Source organism: Lycorma delicatula, chromosome 1 (assembly GCF_047948215.1).
Source record: "Lycorma delicatula isolate Av1 chromosome 1, ASM4794821v1, whole genome shotgun sequence".
In the NCBI taxonomy this organism is placed as follows: domain Eukaryota; kingdom Metazoa; phylum Arthropoda; class Insecta; order Hemiptera; family Fulgoridae; genus Lycorma; species Lycorma delicatula.
The window spans coordinates 371,692,685-371,719,765 of record NC_134455.1 but is presented as its reverse complement, the minus strand read 5'-3'; the positions used below and the strand labels follow the sequence as shown (position 1 = coordinate 371,719,765).

Genomic DNA, 27,081 nt, shown 5'->3' with positions numbered 1-27,081 from the left:
CGGCAGTACGTACAGCCGAAAAATGAGGAGCTTAGTTGCCAGTGGGTATGGGCTGGCACTGTTCAGCACTGGGTATAGCGAGGCTCTGGCGGCCTTAGCCCTCCGGGTCGCATAATTTACATGTTCGCCGAAGGTAAGCCGCCTGTCCAACACCACCCCCAGGTACTTAACTGTTTTCTCAAAAGGGATTTTCTCCCCTGAGATTTCCAGCTCTCTGGTCGGTTTTCGTGTCTTGCATGTGAACATCACGGCCACCGATTTTTCACCGTTGACCCTGATTCTCCACATGTCGAGCCACGGTTCCACTAAGTCCAGCTGCCTTTGGAGCCTCCGGACCGCGTAATCCACATTTGCGGATTCGTAGAAATATGCCGTGTCGTCTGCATAAAGGGCCGTTTTGACCCCTTCCGACAGCGGCATATCGTTCACGTACAAAGTGTACAAGAACGGGGAAAGTACTGCTCCTTGGGGAACCCCAGCGGCTATTTCTCTGGTGGAGGAAATCGTTTCCCCTACGCGCACGACAAAATGTCGGTCTAGCAGATATGACCGCATCAGTCTGACATAGCGGTAGGGGATCGCCGATCGCGCTAGCTTATAAAGCAGCCCGCTATGCCAAACTTTGTCAAAGGCCTTGGCCACATCCAGAAAAACGGCTGCCGTCACCCGTTTCCTGTTCAGGCCTCCGACAAGGTCGTCTATTATTTTTACCAGTTGGAGGGTGGTTGAGTGACCCTCCCTGAACCCAAATTGCTCGGGCCGCACTTCTCCCTCCATGTATCGCCTCAGTTTTTCGAGAAAAATCCTCTCGAACAACTTAGACAATACCGGTAACAGGGAGATTGGCCTATAATTCCGTGGGAAAAGTAAACTTTTCCCCGGTTTGGGTAAACATACGACTTTGGCCGTTTTCCAACAATTCGGGAAATATCCAACGTACAAAATGGACGTGAATATCACCGAAATTGCTGTAATCACGGAGGCCGGTATGTTCCGGAATGCACGGGCGCTGATCCCGTCGACACCCGGGGCCTTGTCGGGGCTTGTGGCCTTAATGGCTGCGGAAACTTCCGCTTCAGTGACTTGGTCAATCTCTAGAGGGGCGTCCTCCACCTGTGAGAAATAATCTACAAGAAAGGATTCCACCTCGGTTGTGTGCTCGTCGTTCGGGGAGGGAGGGGGGTTTGGAGTGAACTGCTCCTCCAAGGTATCGGCGAATACCTCGGCCCTCTCCGCCTCCGAGTATGCAAGAAAACCTCGCTGCCCCACAACCGGATGGCGAGGCTTCTTCCCTTCTCGCAGTCTCCTGTTCAACCTGAACACCGAGGAGATGTCGTCAGAGACCGAGGCGAGGTATTCGTTCCACGAATCCTCTCGATGGCTTGTCAGCAGTTGTTTTACCCTGTCCGTTTGATTATAAAAGGCCCGCTTATCAGCGGGGGACAGGGTGATTAGTGATGAAGAAAGTAACTACCAACAATTAAGAAATGCTATAAACAGGAAGTGCAAATTAGCAAAAGAAGAGTGAATTAAAGAAAAGTGTTCAGAAGTGGAAAGAGAAATGAACACTGGTAAAATAGACGAAGCATACAGGAAAGTTAAGGAAAATTTTGGGGTTCATAAATTAAAATCTGATAATGTGTTAAACAAAGATGGTAGACCAATATGTAATACGAAAGGTAAAGTCGATAGATGGGTTAGAATATAGGGTTATACGGAGGAAATGAATTAGAAGATGGTGATACAGACGAAGAAGAGGAAGTTGAGGAGGATGAAATGGGAGAAACAATACTGAGATCTGAATTTAAGAGAGCATTAAAAGATTTAAATGGCAGAAAGGCTCCTGGAATAGACGGAATACCTGTAGAATTACTGCGCAGTGCAGGTGAGGAAGCGATTGATAGATTATACAAGCTGGTGTGTAATATTTATGAAAAAGGCGAAGTTCCGTCAGACTTCAAAAAATGTGTTATAGTCATGATACCAATGAAAGCAGGGGCAGATATATGTGAAGAATACAGAACAATTAGTTTAACTAGTCATGCATCAAAAATCTTAACTAGAATTCTATACAGAAGAATTGAGATGAGAGTGGAAGAAGTGCTAGGAGAAGACCAATTTGGTTTCAGGAAAAGTATAGGGACAAGGGAAGCAATTGTAGGCCTCAGATTAATAGTAGAAGAAAGATTAAAGAAAAACAAACCAACATACTTGGCGTTTATAGACCTAGAAAAAAGCATTCGATAACGTAGACTGGAATAAAATATTCAGCATTTTATAAAAATTAGGGTTCAAATACAGAGATAGAAGAACAATTGCTAATACGTACAGGAACCAAACAGCAACAGTAATAATCGAAGAACATAAGAAAGAAGCCGTAATAAGAAAGGGAGTCCGACAAGGATGTTCCCTATCCCCGTTACTTTTTAATCTTTACATGGAACTAGCAGTTAATGATGTTAAAGAACAATTTAGATTCGGAGTAACAGTACAAGGTGAAAAGATAAAGATGCTACGATTTGCTGATGATATAGTAATTCTAGCCGAGAGTAAAAAGGATTTAGAAGAAACAATGAATGGCATAAATGAAGTCCTACGCAAGAACTATCGCATGAAAATAAACCAATACAAAACAAAAGTAATGAATTGTATTAGAAATAACAAAGATGGACCAATGAATGTGAAAATAGGAGGAGAAAAGATTATGGAGGTAGAATTTTGTTATTTGGGAAGTTGAATTACTAAAGATGGACGAAGCAGGAGCGATATAAAATGCCGAATAGTACAAGCGAAACGAGCCTTCAGTCAGGAATATAATTTGTTAACATCAAAAATTAATTTAAATGTTAGGAAAAAATTTTTGAAAGTATATGTTTGGAGTGTCGCTTTATATGGAAGTGAAGCTTGGACAATCGGAGTATCTGAGAAGGAAAGATTAGAAGCTTTTGAAATGTGGTGCTATAGGAGAATGTTAAAAATCAGATGGGTGGATAAAGTGACAAATGAAGAGGTATTACAGAAAACAGATGAAGAAAGAAGCATTTGGAAAAATATAGTTAAAAGAAGAGACAGACTTATAGGCCACATACTAAGGCATCCTGGAATAGTCGCTTTAATATTGGAAGGACAGATAGAAGGAAAAAATTGTGTAGGCAGGCCACGTTTGGAATATGTAAAACAAATTGTTAGGGATGTAGAATGTAGGGGGTATACCGAAATGAAACGACTAGCACTAGATAGGGAATCTTGGAGAGTTGCATCAAACCAGTCAAATGACTGAAGACAACAAAAAAAAAACTTTAAATATATTTAAAGAAGAATTTTTTAATTTTATTTGATTAAATATTAAGTGATTTGCTAACAACTATATTACTACGTAACAAGGATTACGTAGCCCAATCTTACTAGGAAAACAACCGAGTCCCATATTGAAAATTTTTCCACCAGCACTGGAGACCAGGATTCTTCCTTAGGTTTTACGTCTTAGATGTTAAGTGTTATTGGTAAAAGACAATGTAGTAGTGGATCTTATGATATCAGAAATTGGTGAAAAAAAATTATTAGTTTGAAGTATTTCTTTTAACTTGACTTTTTATATGTTTAAGTGTGGATTTAAATATTCCAGAATTCTAAACACTAAATTAATAATAACCCTTAAATTGTATTTACATTTAACATGGTTTTTATATACAGTTTGTAGTTTACATATGTAAAATAAAAGGTGTAAATTGAAAATAAATTTAACATGTGGTATTCTATTAAGTAAATAGTCACCAACATAATTCCCAGAAATATAAATTTTATAAAATTTCATACCTTTTACTTTATTTATCAATCCGATAATGTAATAAAAACAAAACAATTTTAAATATTTTTTACGATAGACAAATATGCAAAAATTCCTGATAAAAATCTTGGAAGCCTCAAAAATAAAGAAAAACTCTTGAATAAAAAAGAAAATAAAACTAATATTTAATAGTAGAAAACTAAATAGAAAAAATCTAGTAATTGTTGCAACAAAAATTTTGTACTAAAAAAGATTAAAAATTATTAAAACCTCCTATTTAAATGATAGTACGTATCAACTGGTTTATGTGCACACAAAGATGTGCTTCCTGGTAAACATCATGGCTGATGACATTCGCGAATGTTTGCTTAAAGCCTCTTGTCAGAATTCATACTTTTGAAAAATAAGTTTAAATGGAGTACAGATTCGGTAGCTTAATTTACCTAAAACACTGGCTGGAGGCCAGTGTGAGTGATCATAGGCTTATAACCTACGAGATTGCTTACAGTGGCGGTCCAACAGCTCCAGATTCGGATCGCAATAACCTATGGGGCCTGGATCAGGACAGGCTGCGGCGCGAGTGTGCGGCTGCGTTACAGGGTTTGGAATGGCGCACGGAGCACAGGGAAGTATGTTCGACAGCTAGCCTTATATGTGTTTCGAAATACAGGAGATCAGGTTAGGGTCCTGTCCTCCCCTCCGCAGACCGCTAATGCCCAACAAACTACGGCCACAGGGATCGAGAGGTCCACTTAGGCAGCTGGTGAAAGCCACACGATTGTATTGAAAGCGGCCGGGAAGACCTACGCCTACTTGTTGCGAAGGATAAAGGAGACTGCATCGCAAGAGGAGGCCTATGAGTGTTTGTCAATAAGGAAAGGAGTTAACGGGGAGCTGTGTATCAGTGTCAGAGGGGTGTAGAAGGCAGAGGAGGAGGAATTGAAGAGCACTATGCAGAATAAAGTGGCCGGCCTCCAAGTTGATTATTAATCAAAAAGGAAGTAGGAGGGCAGTTGTTCACGTACAGGATATCAAGTTCAAGATCTCCAAACAAGAAAATCATGTACAACGGCGAAAGTAGTAGGAGAGGCAGAGGGTTTTAAGATCACGTCGGTGCGCCCGGCGTATGACGAAACTCAAAATGCCACGGTTATCAGAAGCCAACATGCGGCAAAGAGGTTGATGGACGATCAAATTTAGATAGTGTGGGTCCACTGATATTGACCGTGAGTCCACGGTGTATGATATTGACCGTAACCTTACCGATGAGGAGGTCTTTTCCACCATTTGAGAACATAACACTGATTTGGATGAAGCCGCCATCCGGAGGGACTGGAGGCTTCTCTTTAAGACGTGTTTGCGTGATACCCAGAAATATTCCGGAGTTTTTTAATTGGATTCTGGTCACTTTAAAAATTTACGTCTGCAGGCAGACTGTTTACCGATTTTTCGTCCTGCTGAGGAAAAGAGTACGTGGATGTTCAAAGATGATTCAAGTGTTGCAGATGTGATCACGGGGATAAATTTTCCAAGTTTGCCTTGCTGTGTGGGCATTGTGGTGATGAGAGCCACAAGCGTGATGACTGTTTGCATAGGTCCGAGGCTCCGGCCTATGCTAAATGATAGCACAAAAATTATGAGCAACCAATTGTTAGTGAAAAGTGTGGCTGTTACATAAAAGCCGTTGAGCTGTCCTTCGATTCCTTAATGGTTAGGTTCGGTCAACTTAATGCCCAGGGTCCTTATGTAGTCCAGGTTTAGTTAAGTGAAGTTGTAGAGACACGGAGCCATATTGAATATGGGTGCTTCTGCAGCACCCATATGTAATTAGGGGTGATCTGCTAGGCTTTCACAGCTGGGAAACGTTTTGTGTAGGGCATACCCCTGCTATTCTGTTCAGGAAGTCGCTTGATAGTGTCTTTATACGGAAGGTTTCTGACGCGCATCATATTGTGGTCAGACTTGCGATTCGCGGACTGAACCTTACAGTTGTTAGTTCATATTTCCAATACATGGATTTTACTGAGGAACATTTAGCGAGATGGGATAGAATCATTCGTATCATTTGTAGGGAAATCGCTTCATTAGTCTGTGGTCGGTGACTATTCTTCTTCACTATTCAATCTGACTATTCAATCTTCGATTGATAATTTTTGAAATAGCGGATGAGCTACGCGATGGCCATAACGGATACTTTACTGCATAGAATGGCGGACTAGCCAAAATTCTCCTCTTTGTTAGAGTACAGACAGGAGATTTGTTCTCAAGTCCTTCACAGCCTGCCATTGGATGTCCTGGCAGAAAATTTCACTCTGCGGTAGTTACAGCAGCTGAAGCTGCCATTACAACGAGAGGGTGATCACAAGAGGGTAACATTGCAACGAGAGGGTGATCACGATTGGCGTGCGGCCCTTACCGCAGAAGGAGGGCTAGGTACTTTCATAGTATTAGATCCTGCAAGCGTAATTCCTTGCGTTCCTTCGTTCAGGAATAAGGGAGTAGAGATCCTTGGAGCATTGTGTATAGTGTCTTTAGTCATAAGCGCAGGAAAGATGTTCTCTTGCCAGCTTTGTCGACCCACGAAGGAGTGATAATTAATCAGGACCGTATCCTTAATACTTTGCTGAATGATTTGTTCCCGGATGACACTATGGTGGGTGAGATTTCATAACTTTGGTAGGTCAGAAGAGAAGTTGCGAGGCAGAGATGCGTCAGGTGATCTACAGTATGGCATTGCACATGGCCCCGAATAAGATTGTATCGCAGTGGAGCTTTTCGTTCGAGCGTTACCAGTAGTTCTTGGAACTTTAACTAGAATTTATGATAGTTTACTCTTCGCCCGCCACTTTCCCGCGTGTTGGAAGCGTGGAGACATGTTATTGTTGTTATAAGTTGGCGACAAAGATCTTACTTTTAGTTATTTTATAGACGCTTTTATAGCCGCTTTTATAGAAGCTGTTATAGACGGTTATAGAACAGTTTCGCGGGAGGCAGTCTGTGTTATAGTCGGTGTCAAACCAAGAGATATCTTGGCTAATGAGCATAAGAAACGCTACATTTCCAAAGTACATAATCTATTGACGTCAGAACGAAGAAGGAGTTTGAAGATCGGGGCTTTGCATATTGGATGGTTAGGTGGGATGAATCCCTCACAGGTCGCTACACGCATGGTATATTTCCTACAGCGCCTGACTTAGGTGTGATTAGAAGGGTTTCCCCTATCGATACAACACACAGTTTCTCAGGGCATGCTGTCTTTCGGGCATGTTTGGCTTCGTATAGTTTGATGGATTTGCCATCCATCAAAAAAAAATGCTAGCCATAAAAAATGCTATAAATAGGTGTTTCACATAATTAGGCAATAGGCGAAGATTATTTCATTTTTATAAAATAATTAATAATAAAATATAAACTACACTGAAACTAAATCGAAATGATCTGTTATAATCTAAACCGGTTTTCTTAGAAGCCTACTTGCTTATTATTACATTTATACATAGTATTATTATACTTGATTGTATTTATTTTACTTTAACAATGTTCATGTGGATTAACATATTTCTGTTTGTTTTACAGGAATGATTTTGAACCTCATTCGTAAGTACAGAAAAGAAAGGGTGTTATTGCTATTATTATTATTATTATTAATTTTTTTTTCCTGAATTTTTACGGGCATCAACTACTAAGGTCATTAGCCCTCGTCACAATCTTTAAAAGATGTTAGTATCACCACCTGGATCGTCATATGTAAGGGTGTATAGGGCCCTTACATTTTATTTAAAAATACAAACTTCATAAAAACACTAAGACACAAAACGACAAAGACAGACGCAACACATAAGGGATGTAAAGGGCCCCAAAATTAAAATTTGAGTTAAAAACTCAAAGAACGTATAGTTAAAAATTGTAAATCATGCCATACCATTTCCTTCTTCTTCTACCTGTCTCGTTTATAATTTGTTTAAGCACCCTCGAGGCGACCAGAAACCGCTGTTGAGCAGTATATCAGTCGCGCCAGGGTGCCGTGGCAGTTGAATCTTCTTATAAACAGGCTACAGCCATGCATCACGCCCACCCATAGCCTGGCGCCCTCAGTCCACCCTTGAGGGTCCTCCATGCCATCATCGGAAACACCCGGACTCACTGCTCTTGAATGCAGACAAGCCCGAGTGGCCTAAGCAAGAGGGCTACCGCCCGTCACTACACGTGCCACGCTTCGAGACTCCCATACATAGAAAATTTTCATCTTAGAGATTCTTTAACACATGGCTCTCCCTCATGCAACTCATCGCCGCACACGCATATTTGTGGTCTCTCACATCTGAGAGCGATGTGACCAAACCGTTGGCATTTGAAGTATCTCATTGGCTGTGGGACAAATGCCCGCACATCCAACAGATGTATTCCCGCTCTTACTTTTTCCGGCAAAGTAGGCCGGTTAAATGTGAGAACATGAGATGCTGAAGGAAGGACTTCGCCATTCCTTCTCATGTTCAGTCAGCGACACTCTATTACTCCTTGAGCTGCCAGTTCTTCTACAATCTCTTACTCCGAACAATTTAAAAGATCCCGACAGACCACAACACCCCTTGAGGTGTTGAGTGTGCCATGTGGATCAACACGTACAGCCAAATCTCCTATTTTTTTCAGCCCTAGGATCTTCTGAGACTGTAGTATATCATTTACAGTCTCTACATGAAGTCCCGTGAAAGTTTTCCTAATTTCCTTAACAGGGCCTCCAGCACATTTATTTATTTCTCGAGCGATGAGGAAAGGACTCACCTTCGAGAAATTACCTTCTTCCTTAGTGATGACTAAATATTTCGGCTTTGGAATGTTACTCTTGAAAAAAGCTTTTTGCAAGCTTTTTCTAGCCACAACTTTTATTCTTCGGGATTCTGCTCTCTTTCGGCGTTTCGCCTCAGGCGAAACGGCCGATTCTAGTCGAGGGAGTTTAGGTGAACTCTCTGCCACGTCTGATTGTTCAATATTCTTGAACGGTTAATCCCTTCTATAGCAAGGCTAGCCGCCGGGGTACACCCCCACTCCAGGGCTACTAACCTTGGAGGTCCGATCCGGTACTCCGGTGGAACCGGCATATGTCCTGGCAGGATGCGCAATCTCTGCACTGACTCCAGGCTCCTACTCACCGAAGCTTTCAGAGCTCCCATTCACCGACATACATGGGAACCATTGCTACATGCTTGCTATCGCAGGGGGCATGTGGACAACGGAAGGTTTTCCGTTACACCTGCAATAACATTGACCCTGGCCGCCACAGTTTGGTATGTGTCCACTTCCTAATCAATTAATTGTTCATATCCTGCAGGTAGCCGAAAAATCCAAACCATGTGTGGACCTGAAGTTGGAATCAAGTCAAAAGAAAAGAATATCCGAGGAATTTACTCGGAGCCCCGTTAGCCAGCTATATGTATTGTACTTAAGTAGAGCTGTTTCCGCCCTGGACGTGGAACGTAGATGTTGTGTTCCGGACTTGGGGATTACCTACCTCAGGGGATTATTATTATTATTATTATTTTCTTTTCACAGCTCAAGAAAATGAAGGAAAGAAAGAAAGACCCCAGCCAGCTTAAACTAGGCATGAGATCTGGACTTTTCTTTGCTATGGAAAAGTAAATACAGGTTATTAATCAAATATTACATGACCAAAGTGACAGACGCCTTGAGAATCCGAATATGCAAATTAATCAGCAGCTCAGGACAGAAGTTATGTACTTCTCGCGTATGCGCATGTGTTCAAAATAACGTCTGCGTGAGTGTTGTCTCGGGTTCGCATGAAAAAACTAGATATACATTAAAGAAGGAACTTTAACCTTTCATCCTTACTTTCAGATAAAGTCCAAGGGAGACCATATTTTTTAAACCCCTCTTTCGCCATGTATTTTTTCGGTAAATTCACTTTTTACTATATAAATTTTCCCAATAAACACATGGAAAATACTATTGGTTTTGCATCATAAATCGTAGTTTGTTATTTAATTTATTTTTTCCAGTTTATTCTTTAATGTAAAAAAAAATAAAACTAATTTAACGCAAAATAAAAAAAAAAATCTTTAATATATATAAACAAAATGTAATCAACTATTCTTTTTTTATTATTTTTCCGGCTAATGGTAAATTAGCGACTATAGTATTATATTAATAAGGATTATGCTGTTGCACTGGGCTTGAAAATTTTGTTCATTTATGAAATTTATTATTGCTTTTATATTTTTCACATTACAAAAATCAAATTTTAATATGTCTAACAACTTTGTCTTTTCTATTTGAAAACCTACCATAACATAATGGAATTTATCTAACTGCGATGATATTTTTACATTCCATGGTATCGAATTTGTTTGAGGAACTATTGGATATTCCTGTAGTTCCCAATTTCTAAAATTCATAAGCAATCGTTATTTTTATCTCGCAATTTAACAATTTGGAACTGAATTTCAGGTTTGCTTTTAAATATGGTACATTCAAGGGGATTTCAATTATTTCTAATTTAGACTTGTGATCTTAAATTGCAGCCAGTATCGCGTATACATCATTATTACTACGTTTCAACACTAATTGTTGTCTATAGTTTACATCGATTTTTTTAATAATATTCAGCAAAAACCCATCAACTTATAATCTTGAGCAAAATCCATTAACACTTATAATGCTATACACAAAGTAAAATTACCACCATTATCTACATAAATTTTATTATTTTCACCATAAATCCGCCCAGCACTTTCAGCTGATGAAATTAAAGAGTTTATCATTGAAAGAACATTGTTCGTGATAGTTGTTACACTAAAGATTTTCAGCACTGGCTATTTCTTATTTGTTTATAAGAAATTTAATCTCATCAAATAGAAATGCACCTGCAAAATTGACCAAATCTGACGTTGCTGATTTTTACCATTTTCGCCTACAAGGTTTCCTCTAATAAACAAAACAACTATCGCCGGTTGAGTATATATATAGTCTCACCTTGTTTTACAGCGATTCTAATTTCTGCACGATTACCGAATTCATTAAAAAACGGATAATGTTTGTGGTATTGCTTATACGTCAATGAAATATCTTGACGTTTATATTTTTCAAGGCTTAAATAATTTATTATGTAATCTATATTAGAAAAAAATAATTTTTTAATTTCAATTCTTTATTGCTTAATTCACTTTACAGATTTTAATTTTGCATTTACAATTTCAAGATCTAAAGATTTCAGTTTTAATCAACTCGTAATCAAATAAAGCGCGTTTCGGTATTAAATTTATTAATTTTTACTTTTTACTAAATTTATTCTTAATACTACCACCTTTCTTTCATTTTAATCCCACACCCTTCTTTAGTTTTAATGTGCAGCCATATAATGATTAAGTTTCATTTCGTTCGTTGCAGCGAAAGCTGCTGCTCTTCCAATTAATCTGACATCCGATGCGATTACACGTTTCCAAGCCTGTTCAACTCAACCCGCCGGGTTGGTCTAGTGACCAGTGGTCTAGGGTTGGTCTAGTCTCTGAAGTATTATCTGTACGGTAATTACCAGAGGCTAAACAGGAAACAGAAATAAAGCCTGTTTTACTCAAACTTTATCGACTGCCAATATTGTTTTCGTGTCTGAATTTTTCGAATAAATTACATCACGTAATTTGCAAGCATCATCCAATTTATTAATTCCTTTATCACCGCATTTTAATTTTTTATTTATTGTTATACCCGGTCAGCAATAATTTTAACCCGACATATGTGCTTCAACATGTAATAAATCTACAGCTTAATTGATTACTGAACCAATAATTCCACCACATTATTTATATTTTTTTCTACATATCTATATATAAAAACAAAAACAATTTATTCAAATATATTATCGGTATAAAATTGCAAATAAAATTTAGGCCCCTTAGATTTGAGGGTGAAAATATTTCATATAAAGCAACATAATACGATAAATTTATTGATGAAATAGATCTGGCCAACCCTTGAAGATCCTTACCGGCTGGCCAGCCAATCAAATAAATGGACTTATATTACTAATTAAACTTTTTTCGAATCTCTTCAACTTTTTCCACATTATTTCGTGTTCTTTGATCGATTGTGATATCAACAATTTGACATCCTCCATTAAATTTTTTTAATCTTTTATTGAATGCTACCATTTTAGTTTCTACGTAATAAACCATGTCTGTTATATCTTTTCTATATTCTTTTTTAACATGACTTTTATTTTAACTCAATCTTTTGTGACCGTCAGAGTGTTCACTGAGACTAGATGTAATGTATTGTATTTGTTAAACATATTTTTAACCCGCTCAAAATTGACAGCATCGCCATCTTCAGTTAGATTCGAATGATTACACAATGTACGATTTTTATATCATAATTTCCATCATAAGTGATCGATAAACCAACCCCAGAATGGCCTCTAATAATTTTCTTTTATTGTTTCTAGCGCCTAATTTTAAACAGACCTTTCTATCTATAAAAAATAAAAATTAAATCAATTACTCTATTCACATTCAACTTCTTTCAATTCGTTAATTATAATTTAATTTGATGTGTTTCCAGCATTATATTCACCCATTAAAGTGAACAATCTATCGACCAATTTCTTTGAATCATAATAATATTGGTGGATTAGATAACAATTTATTAGCGCAGGTACAAACCACTACTACTAAATGATGTCGATCGTGTTTTTTATGGTGAAATTGATTAAAATGTTTTCCGGTCGACAAAGCCGCCTGCTATTGGTCTTCTAGCTGCGGTAGTGAATTACCACGAACTAACAGGAGACAGTCATCGGCAAAATCGTCGGCCGTGACCCCTTCTGGGAATGTTAGTCCGTGAATGTCAGAAATACGTCAAATACCAGGTTCCACAGCAAGGGACCGACAACGGAAGCCTGCGGGCTTCGCTTGGTAACAGACATTTCCACAGTCATGTACGTATCTCTAAACAGAGCCGTACGGTTAGACAAATAGATATGCACTGCGGCCTGCAGGGCTAAAGGAACATTGCGACGTTCAACTTATAGAGGACAGAACTCTAACACAAGGAAGGAAATACTGCCTCTATATCTGTAAAAATTGCCAAAACATATTTACAGTTGGGGGCTTTCAACTCGGCAAGAGCATTTAAGATGCAATCCTCGATGCTAACCCACTTTCATGAATCCATACTGGCCTCGATTTAGAAAACAGTTCCGGAAAAAGATCCGGCACGCTCCTCCGGGCAGGCATTTTGCCTACCTCTTTCAATTCGACCATGGTTGGAGAATTCCTGACTTAACATTATACGAACAGAAATTATCGCTATATTCCTTCTATCCAAATAGTGTTGGGCACACGCCTACCTTTGTGATAAGCAGTTCGCGCGATCCGGGCCTGTAAATTATTTTGACCTATGGCCGGGCTCCCAGCATCTAAAGCAGTAGGAGTGCGGTTTCCTTACTTTAATTCAACAGGAATGCCACCCCACCAATACTCGTCTTAAAGCCGAGAGATGACTGGCAACTTTACCTGGTAGGATAACTGTCGCGTTCTAGCAGCTTCCGTATGCAAAACACACAGACGTTATTTTCCTTTCCACGTCTCACTTCAACATTTTCTTTATAAACTCCGCGACCTTTTTTTTTAATATCGATGTCTAGGTCTTTAACATGCAAAATTAACCTTTTTAATCCAGGTCCCTTGTCTATTGCAGTAATGTCTGTGGCTGCGACTAATTTTTTCTTTTAGGTTTTCATAGGCCTCCTTTTCTATCAAATTAACCGCAAGTTCTTCGTCTCTACCCTTTTTTACGGACTTGATGACCGTGGTCTAGTAGGTACCTGCTGCTTCTTTCTCTTTTTTCAGAAGGTTCAAATACGAGATCCCCTCCTTCTTGACTACCTCCTTCTTCGTTGGGAGGGACTGGTTTATCGCATTTCTCTCCCTCCGCTGATAGGAACAAAGGAATTTGCGATCCTCGTTGCCTTGCCCAGAATTCAAGTATTTTTCTTGATAGCGCTCTCAGCTGACCATCGGTAGTTGCAACGACTATAAGTATGGCGTCTAAAATTTCTGCCGTTTCTATTTTCTGTATTCCTTTTATAATTTGATCAACTGTTTCCTTGGTATTACCTTAGACAAAGAGAACGTAGTAATCTCCTCCGTTTTTCAGTCACCCAGTTTTTCAATTGCAACGATCTCCATTATTACTCTACCTGGCGAGAGCGTGCTCGCGTTGAGGTGACTTCTCGCTTCTGCAGCGGACTTACAGACATAATTAATAAATGTTGTTTTTGTTACCTTTTGTATCCAAGATATTTACTTTAGCCTGTACTTCTCCTTCCCGCGACAATCCTTTTTCTTCCACGTTTTAAAAAAAATGATATTTAATGATTAACGGTAATGATTAATGATAACGGAACGAGAATTCATGATATCCTGAAGAACCAGAGTGTCCGCTCTGGCTGTCTGAATTTGTTTGTCTTCTTTAGGTCGTACTCTGATGACTTTCAGAACCCAAAGAGACAGATCCTTAGCATAACATTGTAGTCGAATCACTCAATGCCTGATCGTTTTCTGTGTAGAGGTAGTCTTGCACACGTCCGACAAAGCTTCGACCTCATTCAATAAACTTTCTAACTCTGTAGTATCTGAATCCGATCTATCCTCCCTAGTCAATTTTCTCGTACCGCCTACCGGTTCAGAAGTAATAGTTCCTGCCTCGGAAATATCTGCAAGACTCGTGGATGGTGTCACCCTAGGGTTGATAATCGCTTTAGTTTCCTACATGTCTTTCGGATCCGACTTCTAAATGTTGAATTCCTGGAAGACCCAACAACTCCAATTAAATTTGACCTCAACTTGTGTATGTTGTGGGTCGAAAAACCTTTTCTCCAACACCCCAGACGCCTTTTCTGATGGTGGCCATTGGGAGGCACTTTTTTGTGGGGTGGGTGGTGGTTAGGTAAAATGTATCCACCAAAAAAATCTAAAAGAAAAATGGAGGGGTAAAGATTTGGGATTTTCCCAGATCAGTTTAGGACCGGAGAGGTTTGGGGTTAGGATGGAAAATAAGGGAGAAAAAGGAAACCAATGATTCCCCTTTTTAACGAATGAGGACTTTGAAGAATAAGGGTTTTGATTGTAAAATACTGCCGCCTAAACTAACTTACAAACTGCCGCGCGGGAAAACAGTCAGCTGGATTTAAATTCCTTCCTAATCTGGCGGAACATGTTAACCTCTACTAACTTCACTTAGAAAGTACGAATGAAGAAATACTGTTATTAAAAAATTTTCTAACGGCAATGTTCCAAACTCACCCGATTTTTCTCAAACACTTGGTTTACAAAAAACAAAACAATAAGATTCACAATAACACTAAACACCAGTAAATAAATGGCTTAACTTAACCTGACTTAAAATAGCAAACTTTTGGAAAAGCTTGAAAAAGCCTGAAAAATGTTCAGGCTAGCGGCACACAGGCTTTTCCAAAAGTGCAAGGTTAAGTTAGGTTATATCAGGTTTGGATAGGTTATTTTTTATACGGTTTTCAATACTAGATCGTGGATGCTGGTGTTCTTTGGTGGTTAGGTTTAAATTAACTACACATCTCAGCAATAGACGAACTGATACTGTGTAAGGCTACACTTCATTTACACTCACACATATCATCCTCTGAAAAAGTACCTGAACGATAATTCCTGGAAACTAAACAGTAAAAGAAAGAAAAAGAAGGTTAGATAACCATGCCTATACAGAATAAATTAGGATTACCTACCGAATTCGCCAACTACGTTTGATAAACTATATGGGAACGGCGATTGAGAGGATGCTGGCGCCCGCATAGTGGAGAAGTTGATTTGGCATTCACGCCAACCAATTTGGATTTTGGTGTAGACGGTCGGCCGTTCAAGCCATTGCTAAGGTAGTAGACTGGGCAGCAGAAGTGCGGCAGGGCACATGGTGAACAAGATCTATGCTAATGTTCATAGTATTGGATATCAAGAACGCTAGCATGGGAATCAATAAAGACAGTCGTCATGTTTAAGAGAATAACTGACTACTTATGCAGACATATTGGGAAATAATTGAAGGACCGTTGGATAACGGAAGACGCACAAGATCAGAAGCTGCAATTTCAGATATAAGGCGTGATACTACAAGAATTTTTTAGACCCGCTACTCTGACTCAGTTTATGATGAAGTGCTCAGGCTGTCCCTGCCAGACAGAGTTGAAATATTCGCCTCTGCCGACGATCTGGCTGTGTTTGTCAGCGGCAAGTCGGAGGATGATTTGGAGATGCGGGACAATGCATCATTAGCTGGTGTAAGCACGTAGCTGAATGAACATGGATTAGAATTGTCACCGAATAAATGTGAGTAAACCACGTTGACTAGCAGAAAAAAGGTAGGCAGCATTGATTTGAGCGTAGATCAACCGCTTCAGTACAAGGGAAGCGTAAAATACCTAGGTGTAAAGATCGATAAGGTATGCAAATTTGGCCAGAAGGTGATTGAATGCTACGACAAGGCGGTGAGGACAACAAAGGCCCTGAAAATACTGATGACGATGAAGACGGCTCCCCGCGCTTCCAACCGAAGGCTATTATGTCTGCAGTAACGACTGCAATGCTATATGCCTCTCTGGTTTGGGGGTCTGCCATGAGAGTGAAATGCAACGTAAGCAAAGAGTAGAATGTTCACAAACGCAAGTTGTTGAGCATAATAACAGGTTACAGGACAGTCTCTTACGAGTCAGCTTGCGTATTGACCGCGGTTCCCCTGATAGATTTAGAGATTGAGGAGGCACGGATAGACAGGATGCGGAATGTAGAACGCTCAAAATTTGGAGTGAATGATGGGTGACAGCTGACAGGTCGCAGTGTACGAAATATCTCAAATCAGACCTAAAGGCTTGAATCAAACGTTGTCATGGGGAGTTTAAATACCACATAACACAGATTTTTACCGGCCATAGTGCTTCCGAGTACTAATTACATAGAGTGAGCAGGTGCCATCCTTCCTGTTGCATGTTCTGCAGCAGGGATGATACAGTGGAACGCAAAATATTTGAGTGTAGTGACTGGGATGAGATGCGAATACAGGCGGACATAGAGTGCCTTATATCATTTGAACGAGTGCCACATATCTTTATGTTGGGAAATAATTCGAGGATTTTCGATAAATTTGCGACGGTTGTGCTAGGCGTAAAGGATGGAGAAGTTCGCAGACGTGGTTTTTAGTTTAAGATAAGGGCAGGGCGAATAGCCCCAATCACGAGGACCAGCGTGCTGGTTCAAATGAACGGATGGGGACTCCGGATAAAGATTAGGCCAGGGAAAAAAATTAAGACAAAGACCCGGCCGCCGTGTGGGGCCCGGGAACGTTATAGTTTGACCTGGTCACCTCGTGGGGATGTTAGAGGTAGGCAAATTAAATACCGAGACCCGGTCTCTGGGTGGGGTCCAGGGAACGACACAATCGGTCTCGGTTACATTCTGCTAAAGATTTGAGGCAGTCAAGTTAAAAGATCCAACCGAAATTGGGGCTGACCTACTATGCGTGACTTACTGCCGTTTAGTGGGGAGTCCTCCTTAGAGTTAAAGAATAATTCCCTGTGCTGAGCTTTTCCTAACTGCATGTCCGGCCCAGGGGAATAAGGGTAAAAATTAAGTTATATGAACCCAACAAGCACATAGTACAGAGGGGTCCCTGGTTAGTAGACCATGATGATGACGCCGAAAGAAGATCACTAACAGGAAATTATGCTGTGGTGCGATTTGTATTGAGGAAGGGCTTCGCTGCGATAGAGCTCTCCGACTACTTGTTGGTGAGTGCTTACATCTTCCCTAACTGTAGTCCAGAGGGGTTTCAGGAATTTTTTACTCATCTGGGGGCGGTAATAAGAAATACACGGAAACTTATTATCCTAGATGGGGAATTCAATGCAGAGTGCACTGAGGTGAGCGGAACATGGTCCACCATTCGTATTTATGAGATGGTGACGCTAGTTTCGGCATTACAGGTAACCAACACGCTCGTAGTCCCTGCATTTGTGGAGAGAGTCTTGGATATAACAGCCGTTGGTTACGAAGGAACTGGCCCCGTTGGTTGAGAGATGGGAAATTTACAGCGATATATTTGGAAGCGACAATATGGCTATTGTTTTTGTGGTCGGTCAGCGGATGTTTCGTCTCTTAGACGGGCATCCGGAAGAGACGGCTCTGAACAAGAACTAGATGTCGAAGAAACACTCCACTTGGGCAGTTGGATTCCTTACAAGAAAATTACAAGGAAGCCCACAATCAACTTAACGCAATAAGGCTAGCCAAACAGAAAGCTTGGCGAAAGCTGGTAAATGAAATGGACGTGAACTCATGGGGAAAATCATACAAATTCGTAATAAAAAAATTTGGTTAACGCCTCTCCAGGCTGTCTCGCGGCTAGACCCTGTGGTCTAGTCGCTGTTCATAGTAACGAAGGGAGAAGAAGCGAAGATGAATCTGCGTCATGCACAGCGCTTTTTCTAGACGAGGTTAAGTGGGCGGCGTCAAAAGCCCGGGACCCCAAGAAAAGCCCGGGATCTGATGTGGTGCCCGTTGCGTTGCTTAAGTGCCTGGTTTGGCAGACTCTAGGGTGGTACTGCACTCGATGAATTCCGCACTGGAGCGTAATGACTTCCACCACAGTTGGATGGAAACCAGATTAGTACTCCTACTCAAGCCGGAAAGCCAGCCTAGAGGGGAAATGAAGTAAAGGCCCATATGATTGCTTAACACGGTTAACTTCATGAGAGCATAATAGCAGTAAGAATTAAGAGTGAACTAGAAGTGTTTTATGGGGGGGGGGGAACCCAAATTTTATTTGGGGGCTTTCCCAAAACCATATGGTTTCATACAGGTAAAGTCTATAATGGATGCTATACAGCATGTCTTGTTTTGTGCAGGGAATGTGCTGCGAGCACTTGGCGGCGAAGGAGAATTCCGTTAGTGGTGCTACTAGACATACAAATCACATGCAACAGCGTCCCCTGGGATGTCATACTAGAAGAGCTATGACAAAGAAGAATTAATTATAATAAAATGTCTGTGATAAACAACGTTTTCCATGACAGGAAAATATATTTGGACACGGATGATGGTACCAAAGACTGATATGCATGGAGGAATACCGCAGAGCTCAGTGTTAGGACCGCTCCTAAGGATTGTGGCGTACGACGACTTCCTGCGACTGCCACTACTATGAGATGCGCGGGTGGAAGCATTCACTGACGACGTGGACCTGCTGGTCGCCGAGCGTACAGAGGTTCTAGTTGAGGAAATCACCAACGAAATCACTCCAGTGTATGGTTCATGGAGAAAGACCTGCAATTGGCTCCACACAAGACGGCCATGGTGGCTATAGTAGGTTGCAGAAGGATGACAATAAGAATCGAAGGCAATGTAGTACAAGAAGACAACAGTGTGAAGTACTTAGGCTTTCGGCTGCATTGGTCTGGCTGCTTTACCCATCACATCCAGGAAGTCTTGCAGATGGCGGAGCAGGTCCTGGCAGATTAAGAAAGGTTTCTGTCTCCGAAGGGAGGGCCGCGGGCAAGCAAAAGGAGAGTGTTTTTATCCGTGGTAACCTAGGTTCTACTGTACGCAGTGCCAGTTTGATTTGGGGGTCAAGAGAAATGTAGGAAAATTTACCTTTCCCCAGCATTGAGCAAACACAGGAATTATAGCTGCTTACAAAACCATCTCGGGAGCACCAGCGGAATAGATAGCTGGAGTTCCACATATTCTTCTTCGTGCACTGAGCTGAATAGAGCGCATGAAATCACCCCAAATGCAGATCCTCGGAGAAGTCGTAGTATGGAATGGCAGGCTGAATGGAATACGTCTTAGAAAGATAGATGGACGAAGAGGCTTATACGGTTGGAGCCGTTGGTTAGGATCGGGTTTAGTGAGGTGTACTACTTACCCTCCAGACACGGAGAATTTGGCTGATATCTATTCATGTTCGTCAGAAGAGAGACTCCAAATTGTATATATTGTGATGGAAAGGACACACCGGAACTTGTGTTATTACGGTGTAGAAAATGGGAGTGGATCAAAATGATACTAGGCCTTTACTGGATAACCACGGACACAATGGTTGATTACATGCTCCGGGGTAGACATCTGGGAAATGAGAACACGATGATGGCCTCACGGATCTTGGAGGCCAAAGAGAGGGAAGCAGCACTCTGGATCGCAGGGTAGAAGATAGAAAGAGGATATTGAAGAACTGGATGAGCAGAAATTCCAAGTCTGCCAGAGCAGAAGGGTTCCCGGTATCGTTTTGTGGTAATATGTATGAACTGATTTGTGAATGGATGATCTTTAATTTCATGATGATCGGTCGGGGGAGACACTCCTATTTCGTACATATATAAATTAAACGACTTTACTTAAGTGAATTTTGTAAATAATATTTTACATTATATGTATCATGGTTGTATTTATATTTTGGTCATGTATATATTGGTTTGAGTTTTTGCATATTCTGATGGTAAATTTTGAAATGATTGTATATCTAATTATAGTGAATAGTTTTGAATTGAGATCATCATTGTTATGTCTAATGAGGCAAGAATTAAATGATATCATCTTGTAAATAATAATTAATGATTAATATACTTTGGTTGTTGTTCATAGTTTGATCATGTGCTGTAATGGCTGTCATAATTGATTGATATGTTTAATGTGATAGGAGTTAACTGAGTGGCTTTTTTTGTAAATTTTTGGTTTCTTGTATCTTGATCGTATATTGCTATTTCTAATAAGGTAGGAATGAAATAATATGATAAACGTTAGTTCATTTTATATATTGACTGTGTGACTAGATGGTAAATTGTGTATGATTGTCATATATGATTATGGTGAATATTATTGATCACCACTTGGCGTGCATGTGCAGAAGGAGAGAAAAGCCATTGGTTTGCTTGGCATTTCTCCCGCCACAACCCTATTCAGTCGCCCTAAAGCATAAGACCGAATGTCTGTGCCACAAACATATTAGATATTGGTTCAAATTAGTGTGGTTGTTAAGCACCCGGACACGAGTTGCCCATACAAACGAGCTCGAGGCATACCATCCCCCCAAAACCTGTATAAATTTATACAATAATCTTCTCCTAGTCGTGTTGTCCATTCCAGCTGCCATGCTTCCATCACGAGGCTCTGCAGCCAATTCTGCAGGCAGGAGATGGGCAACTGAAAGAAATTTAAATCTGATGCATTGTGATCACCATTTCGATTTATTACTGGCTAGCCCGAAACCGCATCCAAAATATCTCGGCCTCCCGGCCTCTTCACTATCCAAAATTTCACCATTAAATCGATTAGGGGAACCTTTCCCAATTCGTTGGTAGCCTCGTAGGAGGTTGCTTTATAAAACCCCAGTGCATACAATTAAGGCTCTGCGCTTGGCACTCCTTAGAGTTTGAATGCTCTATTCATATCCAACCTATGCCCCCAAACGGGCGTCGTGTCAGATATCATGATTTTGAAGACACGTCGGTACATCATGAACATTTCAAGGCCAGAGAGCCCATAGTCTTTCCGAGCAATCCTTCTTAATTTGTGCATCACTGAGGCGACGTCCGTCGCTACTTGCCTAATGTGGTTGCTAAACAGAAATTTCTCATCAAACGTAACACCTAGGTACTTTTCAACTCTAACTCGGTTGAATACACAGCATTTATACTTAATACGGGGGTTACAACTACAGGATAATTTGATTGCTTCTTGCCGTCAGGCTCCTTGGGTTTACTACTACCGGTGGAAATATGTTGCTTCCACAAGTACAGTGTTGCTACGTTCACATCGTCCGTGCTGACAAGGATTAGTGGCTGTCAGTCAACCATCATTGCTCTTTGGTTTAGGCAACATAGTTGCGTAGTGTGTTGCAAAAGTGCCCATGTCGGCTAAACAAAGAGTTTTCTTATTTATTTCACGCGAGGTTGCGTGAGAATAGGCGGCCTTGATTAGATTAAATAAGTGGAACGCTCACCAGTCTTATGTTAAGTGTTAGGGTTCATTCAAACTGCAGCTGTAGTCGCTGGCAGTGTAAGTGTTGTATAGTATTAATAGGCTACGATGGAGCAATCTGGGGGAGATTGTCTCGAGGTCTTGGTTAGTTTATCCAAGGACTTGTTTCCAGGTGACCACTTCCTGTCGAGAAGGTCACTAGGCAGGTCCCTGTCGAGGCCACGCTTCTCTTTTAAGGAATTCACAAAGGTATCCATGACAGGGGAGGCTCTACCCTCTTGTGCACGGCGGATTGCACGAAAAATCCGGCCCAAACCTCTGCGTCGTGCTGTGCGGTAAACGCTTTCGTCGGAACGTTCAGCGAGAGCAAGGCAGTGGAGGGCGAGCCAAAGCTGGAGGCAGCTCCTTGAAAAGTCGAGTACAGAGGTGCGGTGGTCTGGTCTATCCCGTTGGATTCCGGGGCGAAGCCTCACTTGAACGTGTCTAGCTCAGGATCAGAAGGGATAACACTGGTCGAGGCTATGCGGTCCGCATGGCCCAAAATATCCTCAAAAAAGAAGTCAAGGATTTTGGTCGAGTTTAGATAGCTGGATGACTCGTACCTTAATGAATATTCCTTGATGGTTGCTGAACTAGCGTTGAAAAATATAAACCTTCAGGGCGAAAACCGAGCCCTTGATTCAGTTGTTTCTCGACTGTCGAGCAAGGTGAATCAGATGGAGGAAGGATTTAGGGACTTCAAACCGGCAACGGGGATGGTCCTTGGCGAGATCCATACTTCTCTGAAATGGGTAGAGGAGAAGGTAAAAATGCCTGCTCTCCTTCACTGCGTTAAAAGCCGCCCCGAGACCTAAGCTGGATAGATTCCCACCGCGAGTCCAGAGGAAGGGTATCAAAATTATGTGGACCACCGTCAAGGTCCCTGTGACGCCTATCAGAGGGCTTCGTCTGCGATGACGGAGCTGATCCTGAAGAAGATCCTAGACCCGTGGAAGTAACGGTTAAATTACCTGATCACAAAAACAATTGACTATGGAGTCGTCTTGGAGGTTGTTAATGAGGAGCACGCGAAGCGGCAGCTGGAGGCCGACGTTCTTAGGAAGAAGAGGCAGAAGACTTAGTTGCTTGCCAAGCGGAGGCCGCTAATATTGGTCTACGATTTGCCAAGAGCAACGAGGGCAGAGGAGCTGGAAATCCTCAAGGCTACACACAGCCAAAATCCTGCGTTGGATATGGTTGTCGAGAACTTCCTCAGAGGGACCAGGGTGGTCCGGCAGTTGGGTCGGAAATGACCCCGAAGAGCAACTGGATAATTGATACCTTGCCAAAGATCCGGCAAATCTTGGTCTCCGGTGGTCGGCTGTTCCTTGGGTGAACTTCTTGCAAAGTTTTCGACCATATAGTACTTTGATGCTTCAAATGTCAAGGCTTTGGTCACACCTCTCTCCCATGTAGAGCACTCCCATGTAGAGATAGGTGGTCATTGCGCCCTTGCTGGGCACAGGGAAGTTAAATGCCATAATAATACCGTTACTAAAAGTGCTCTTCCTGTCCCTTGGTGAATCTCTGAGGCCGAACGCAGGATTGGAAGCAAGTAATGCATGATACATTGCGTATCCCGGGCTAAGATCAAGAAGAATAGTACGTATGGCGATGCCATTTATCATTTTATCTAAGAGGTTGCCGAAATACGATGTTACAGATATTACTCTGTAACTCTTGATGTCTAAAAAATTTTTCCTTGTTTCAAAACCGGCACGATCACTGCTTCTTTCCATATTAGTGGATATGAGGCCGAGATCCATATTCTAATAAGTAAGTGTTATATCCACGCTTTATTACCGTTGTTAAAATTTATGACGAACGCATATGGAACATCATCATATTCAGGTTAAGTATCACTGGAGTTTCGTAGAACGTGATTGAATTCGACGAATGTAAACGGTACATTATAAAAACCATCGTTTTCCGTTACAAAATTTAGTAATGCCTGGTTTCTTAAGATGAGAATAAAATCGATGTGATAATCTTCATTGCTACATACAGTTTCAAACTGATCGGCCAACAATTCAGCTATAGCTTGTTGATCAACTACGACATCACTCAGTGATTTGTTACAAGCCAAGGCCATTGCACGTGTTGTCCAGCGTCCGGTGAGGATTAGGTGGTCGTGACCACACTTTAACATCTGTGGCGACTTACCGGGCGTTCCTGGATACTCTGTTTCTAGATGCTCCGGAGGGTGAAGCGGAAATCGGCGTTAGGGCGGGTGAAACACCATTCCCTGGCGTTCGGACCGTGGAACCCGATGATATAAACCGAGTGGTTTCTCGAATGGCACTGAAAAAGGCACCGGGGATTGACCAACTTGACCCGGATATTTTTTACCATCTACTGCTTGTCATAAGAGAGCCGCTTGGCAGACTGTTCACAGGATCCCTAGGCTGGGGCTGCTTTCCGGCTTGCTGGAAGGTGGCCTTAGTAAGGGTACTCCTGAAACCTAGAAAGGATCGTGGTGAGGTCGGCAGTTATCGACCCATCAGCCTCTTGCCGGTTCTCGGCAAGTTGCTTGAAAGGCTGGTTGTGGAACGGCTCGAGGAAAGCATTGATATGAGCTGTATTCTAAATCAAGGCCAATATGGCTTCATGAAAGGGGTTGGAACCGAGGATTGCATCTTAAATGCTCTTACCGAGGTGGAAAGCGCCAACTGCAAATATGTTTTGGCTATTTTGGTTATTCATATAGAGGCAGCATTTCCTTCGTTGTGTTGGAGTTCTGTCCTCTAAGCTTTGGAACGCCGCAATGTTCCCAGAGCCCTGCAGGCCGTGGTAAGAGACTATTTGTCTAACCTTACGGGACTGTTTAAAGATGCGCACCTAGTTGTGGAAAAATCCGTCACCAGGGGAAGCCCGCAGCGTTCCGTTCTCGGTCCCCTGCTGTGGAACCTGGTGTTTGATGGATTTCTGGGGTTGACATTCCCAGAAGGGGTCACGGCCCAGGCTTACGCCGATGACTGTCTCCTTTTAGTTCGTGGTAATTCACGACCGCAGCTAGAAAGTAGAGCGCAGGCGGCTTTGTCAACCGCCGAGGGCTGGATGGACATGCAAAATTTAAATATTTCTGTGCCCAAGACGAAGTTTATGCTTCGCAAGGGTGCATACAAATTATCAAGCAGTCAAAACCCCCACATTAAATGTAAAGGCTGTGTAATCAGCCAAGTAAGGGTTCATAAGTACCTAGGTGTTTTTTTTGATGATAAGTTTTAGCAACCACATTAAGCAAGTTGCGGCGGACACTGTCTGTGATGCACAAACTTAGAAGGATTGCTCGGAAAGACTACGGGCTGTCGGGTCGCCAAATGTACTTGGTGTACCGAGGTGTCTTCGAGAGTATGATCGAATACGCAGCACCAGTCTGAGCGCATATGTTGGATAGAAATAGAGCACTGCTTCAAAATTTAAGGAGCGCAGAGCCTTAATAGTATGCACTGGTGTTTTTAAAACAACCTCCTACGAGGCTACCACCGTACTGGGAAAGGCTCTCCCAATCGATTTAGTGATGAAAGTTCGAGCAGCTATGTGGAAGTTGCTAAGAGGTCGGGAAACCGAGGTATTTGGATTGCGGTTTCGAGCCGGGCTAGAACCGGAGCGGAACGACTATCACAATGCACCGGGTCCCAAATTTCGTTCAGGTGCCCATTTCCCGCCTGCGGAAGAGGCTATGGAGCCTCGCGATGGATGCATGGCAGCATGAATGGCACACCACGAATAAGGGAAGATTCCTGTATAGATTTATACAGGATCTGGGGGGATGGTATGCCTCGAATTCATTTTTGAGGGCGTTGGGTGCCCAAGTGCTCACCAACCATGTGAATTTGATGCAATATCTGTTTAGGTTTCGCCTAGCGGCTGATGAGTTGTGTGTATGCGGGGAGTTCCAGTCGAACGAACATCTTATGTTCGACTGCCCTGCTCTTGGGGGGGCCAGAGACCGGGCCACCCTGGAACTTAGAGGTCAGGGGGAAAACTGGCTGCTCGTAAACGGCGAGTCGATGTGGCGAGAGCCGCATTGTCGGACCGTGTGGGGGTTCCTCGATGAGGTTGCGATGTTCAACCGTCATCGTTAGATTTTAAATTTAAATGGGATTTATTGATTTCTATAGCGGAGCTGTGGGAAGTCCTTATCCGAAATAATGGCTAGCCACCAGCCAGTATAAGCTCCAAGCGCTTTAAATGGTGGACAGGCACTAGCTGGCTGACAGCGACAGTGGCGTGGCGGCTTAAATTGCCGTCTTTTTACTTGTAACTTTTTTAGTTTTAATTTGTAACAAGGGGTGCGCCTCCCCGATCTAGTTTTAATGTGACAAGTGAGCGGTAGGGACACATAAGCGGGTGCTGTATGGCACCCAGCTTAACCCCTCACGCAAGATAGGAGCTCACTAGGAGCATTAGGAATAACGAGGTCGCAAATCTGTTTTGAGGCACAGTAGCCGTTTTTTGGCACGGAACATTTGGTGTATGCTCTAGGGTGACCCGAATGCTCTAGTGGCGGGAGAGATGCCAGCTAACCAAACAATACTTCGACATCACTCAGATAGATTACGGACTGTTGGGCCGTCATTTGTACAAGCTGTACCGAGGTGTCTTCGAACCTATGGCCTCTTATACTGCGTCAGTTTGGGCTCAAAGGTTGGACAGCAATCAAGCACTTATTCACAATTTAAGGAGTGCAACAGCACAGACCATTAATAGTATGCACTGTTGTTTTTAAAACAACCTCCTACGAGGCTACCACCGAATTGGGAAAGGCTCTCCCATTCGATTTAGTGAAAGTTCGGACGGCCATGTGGATGTTGCGAAGAAGTCGGGAGGCCCAGGTATTTGGGATGCAGTTTCGAACCGGGCCTGTACATAAGCGAAACATTGATCGCAATGCACCAGTTCTAAATTTCGTTCATTTGCCGATCTCCCGCTTGAGGAGGAGCCTTTACAGCTTTGCGATAGATGCGTGGCAGCTAGAATGGCACACCATGACTAAGGGAAGGGCGTTGTATAGTTTTATACAGGACTTGGGAAGATGGTATGCCTCTCCTACGTATTTAAGGGTAACGGTTCCCAGGTTCTCTCCAACCACGCGAACATGAACTAATATTTGTTGCGGTTCCGCCCGGCAGCTGATGAGCTGCGCGTCTGCGGGGAGGCCAGTCAAACGTACAAATGATGTTCTACTGCTTAGGTCTTTGTGGGTCAGAATTCATGCCACCCTGGAACTTGTAGATCAAG

At 42.1% G+C, this 27,081-nt stretch overlaps 1 protein-coding gene across 3 annotated transcripts in view; it reads left to right on the top strand.

Moving 5' to 3' along the window:
- LOC142318436 (uncharacterized) overlaps nt 1-27,081 on the top strand; it is a 124,562-nt gene that overhangs the window by 13,154 nt on the left and 84,327 nt on the right. For all 3 annotated transcript variants that reach the window (XM_075355022.1, XM_075355023.1, XM_075355021.1), the window contains one exon: nt 7,364-7,384. In XM_075355022.1, coding sequence (XP_075211137.1) covers nt 7,364-7,384 — 21 coding nt within the window. The remainder of the gene's footprint in view (nt 1-7,363; nt 7,385-27,081) is intronic.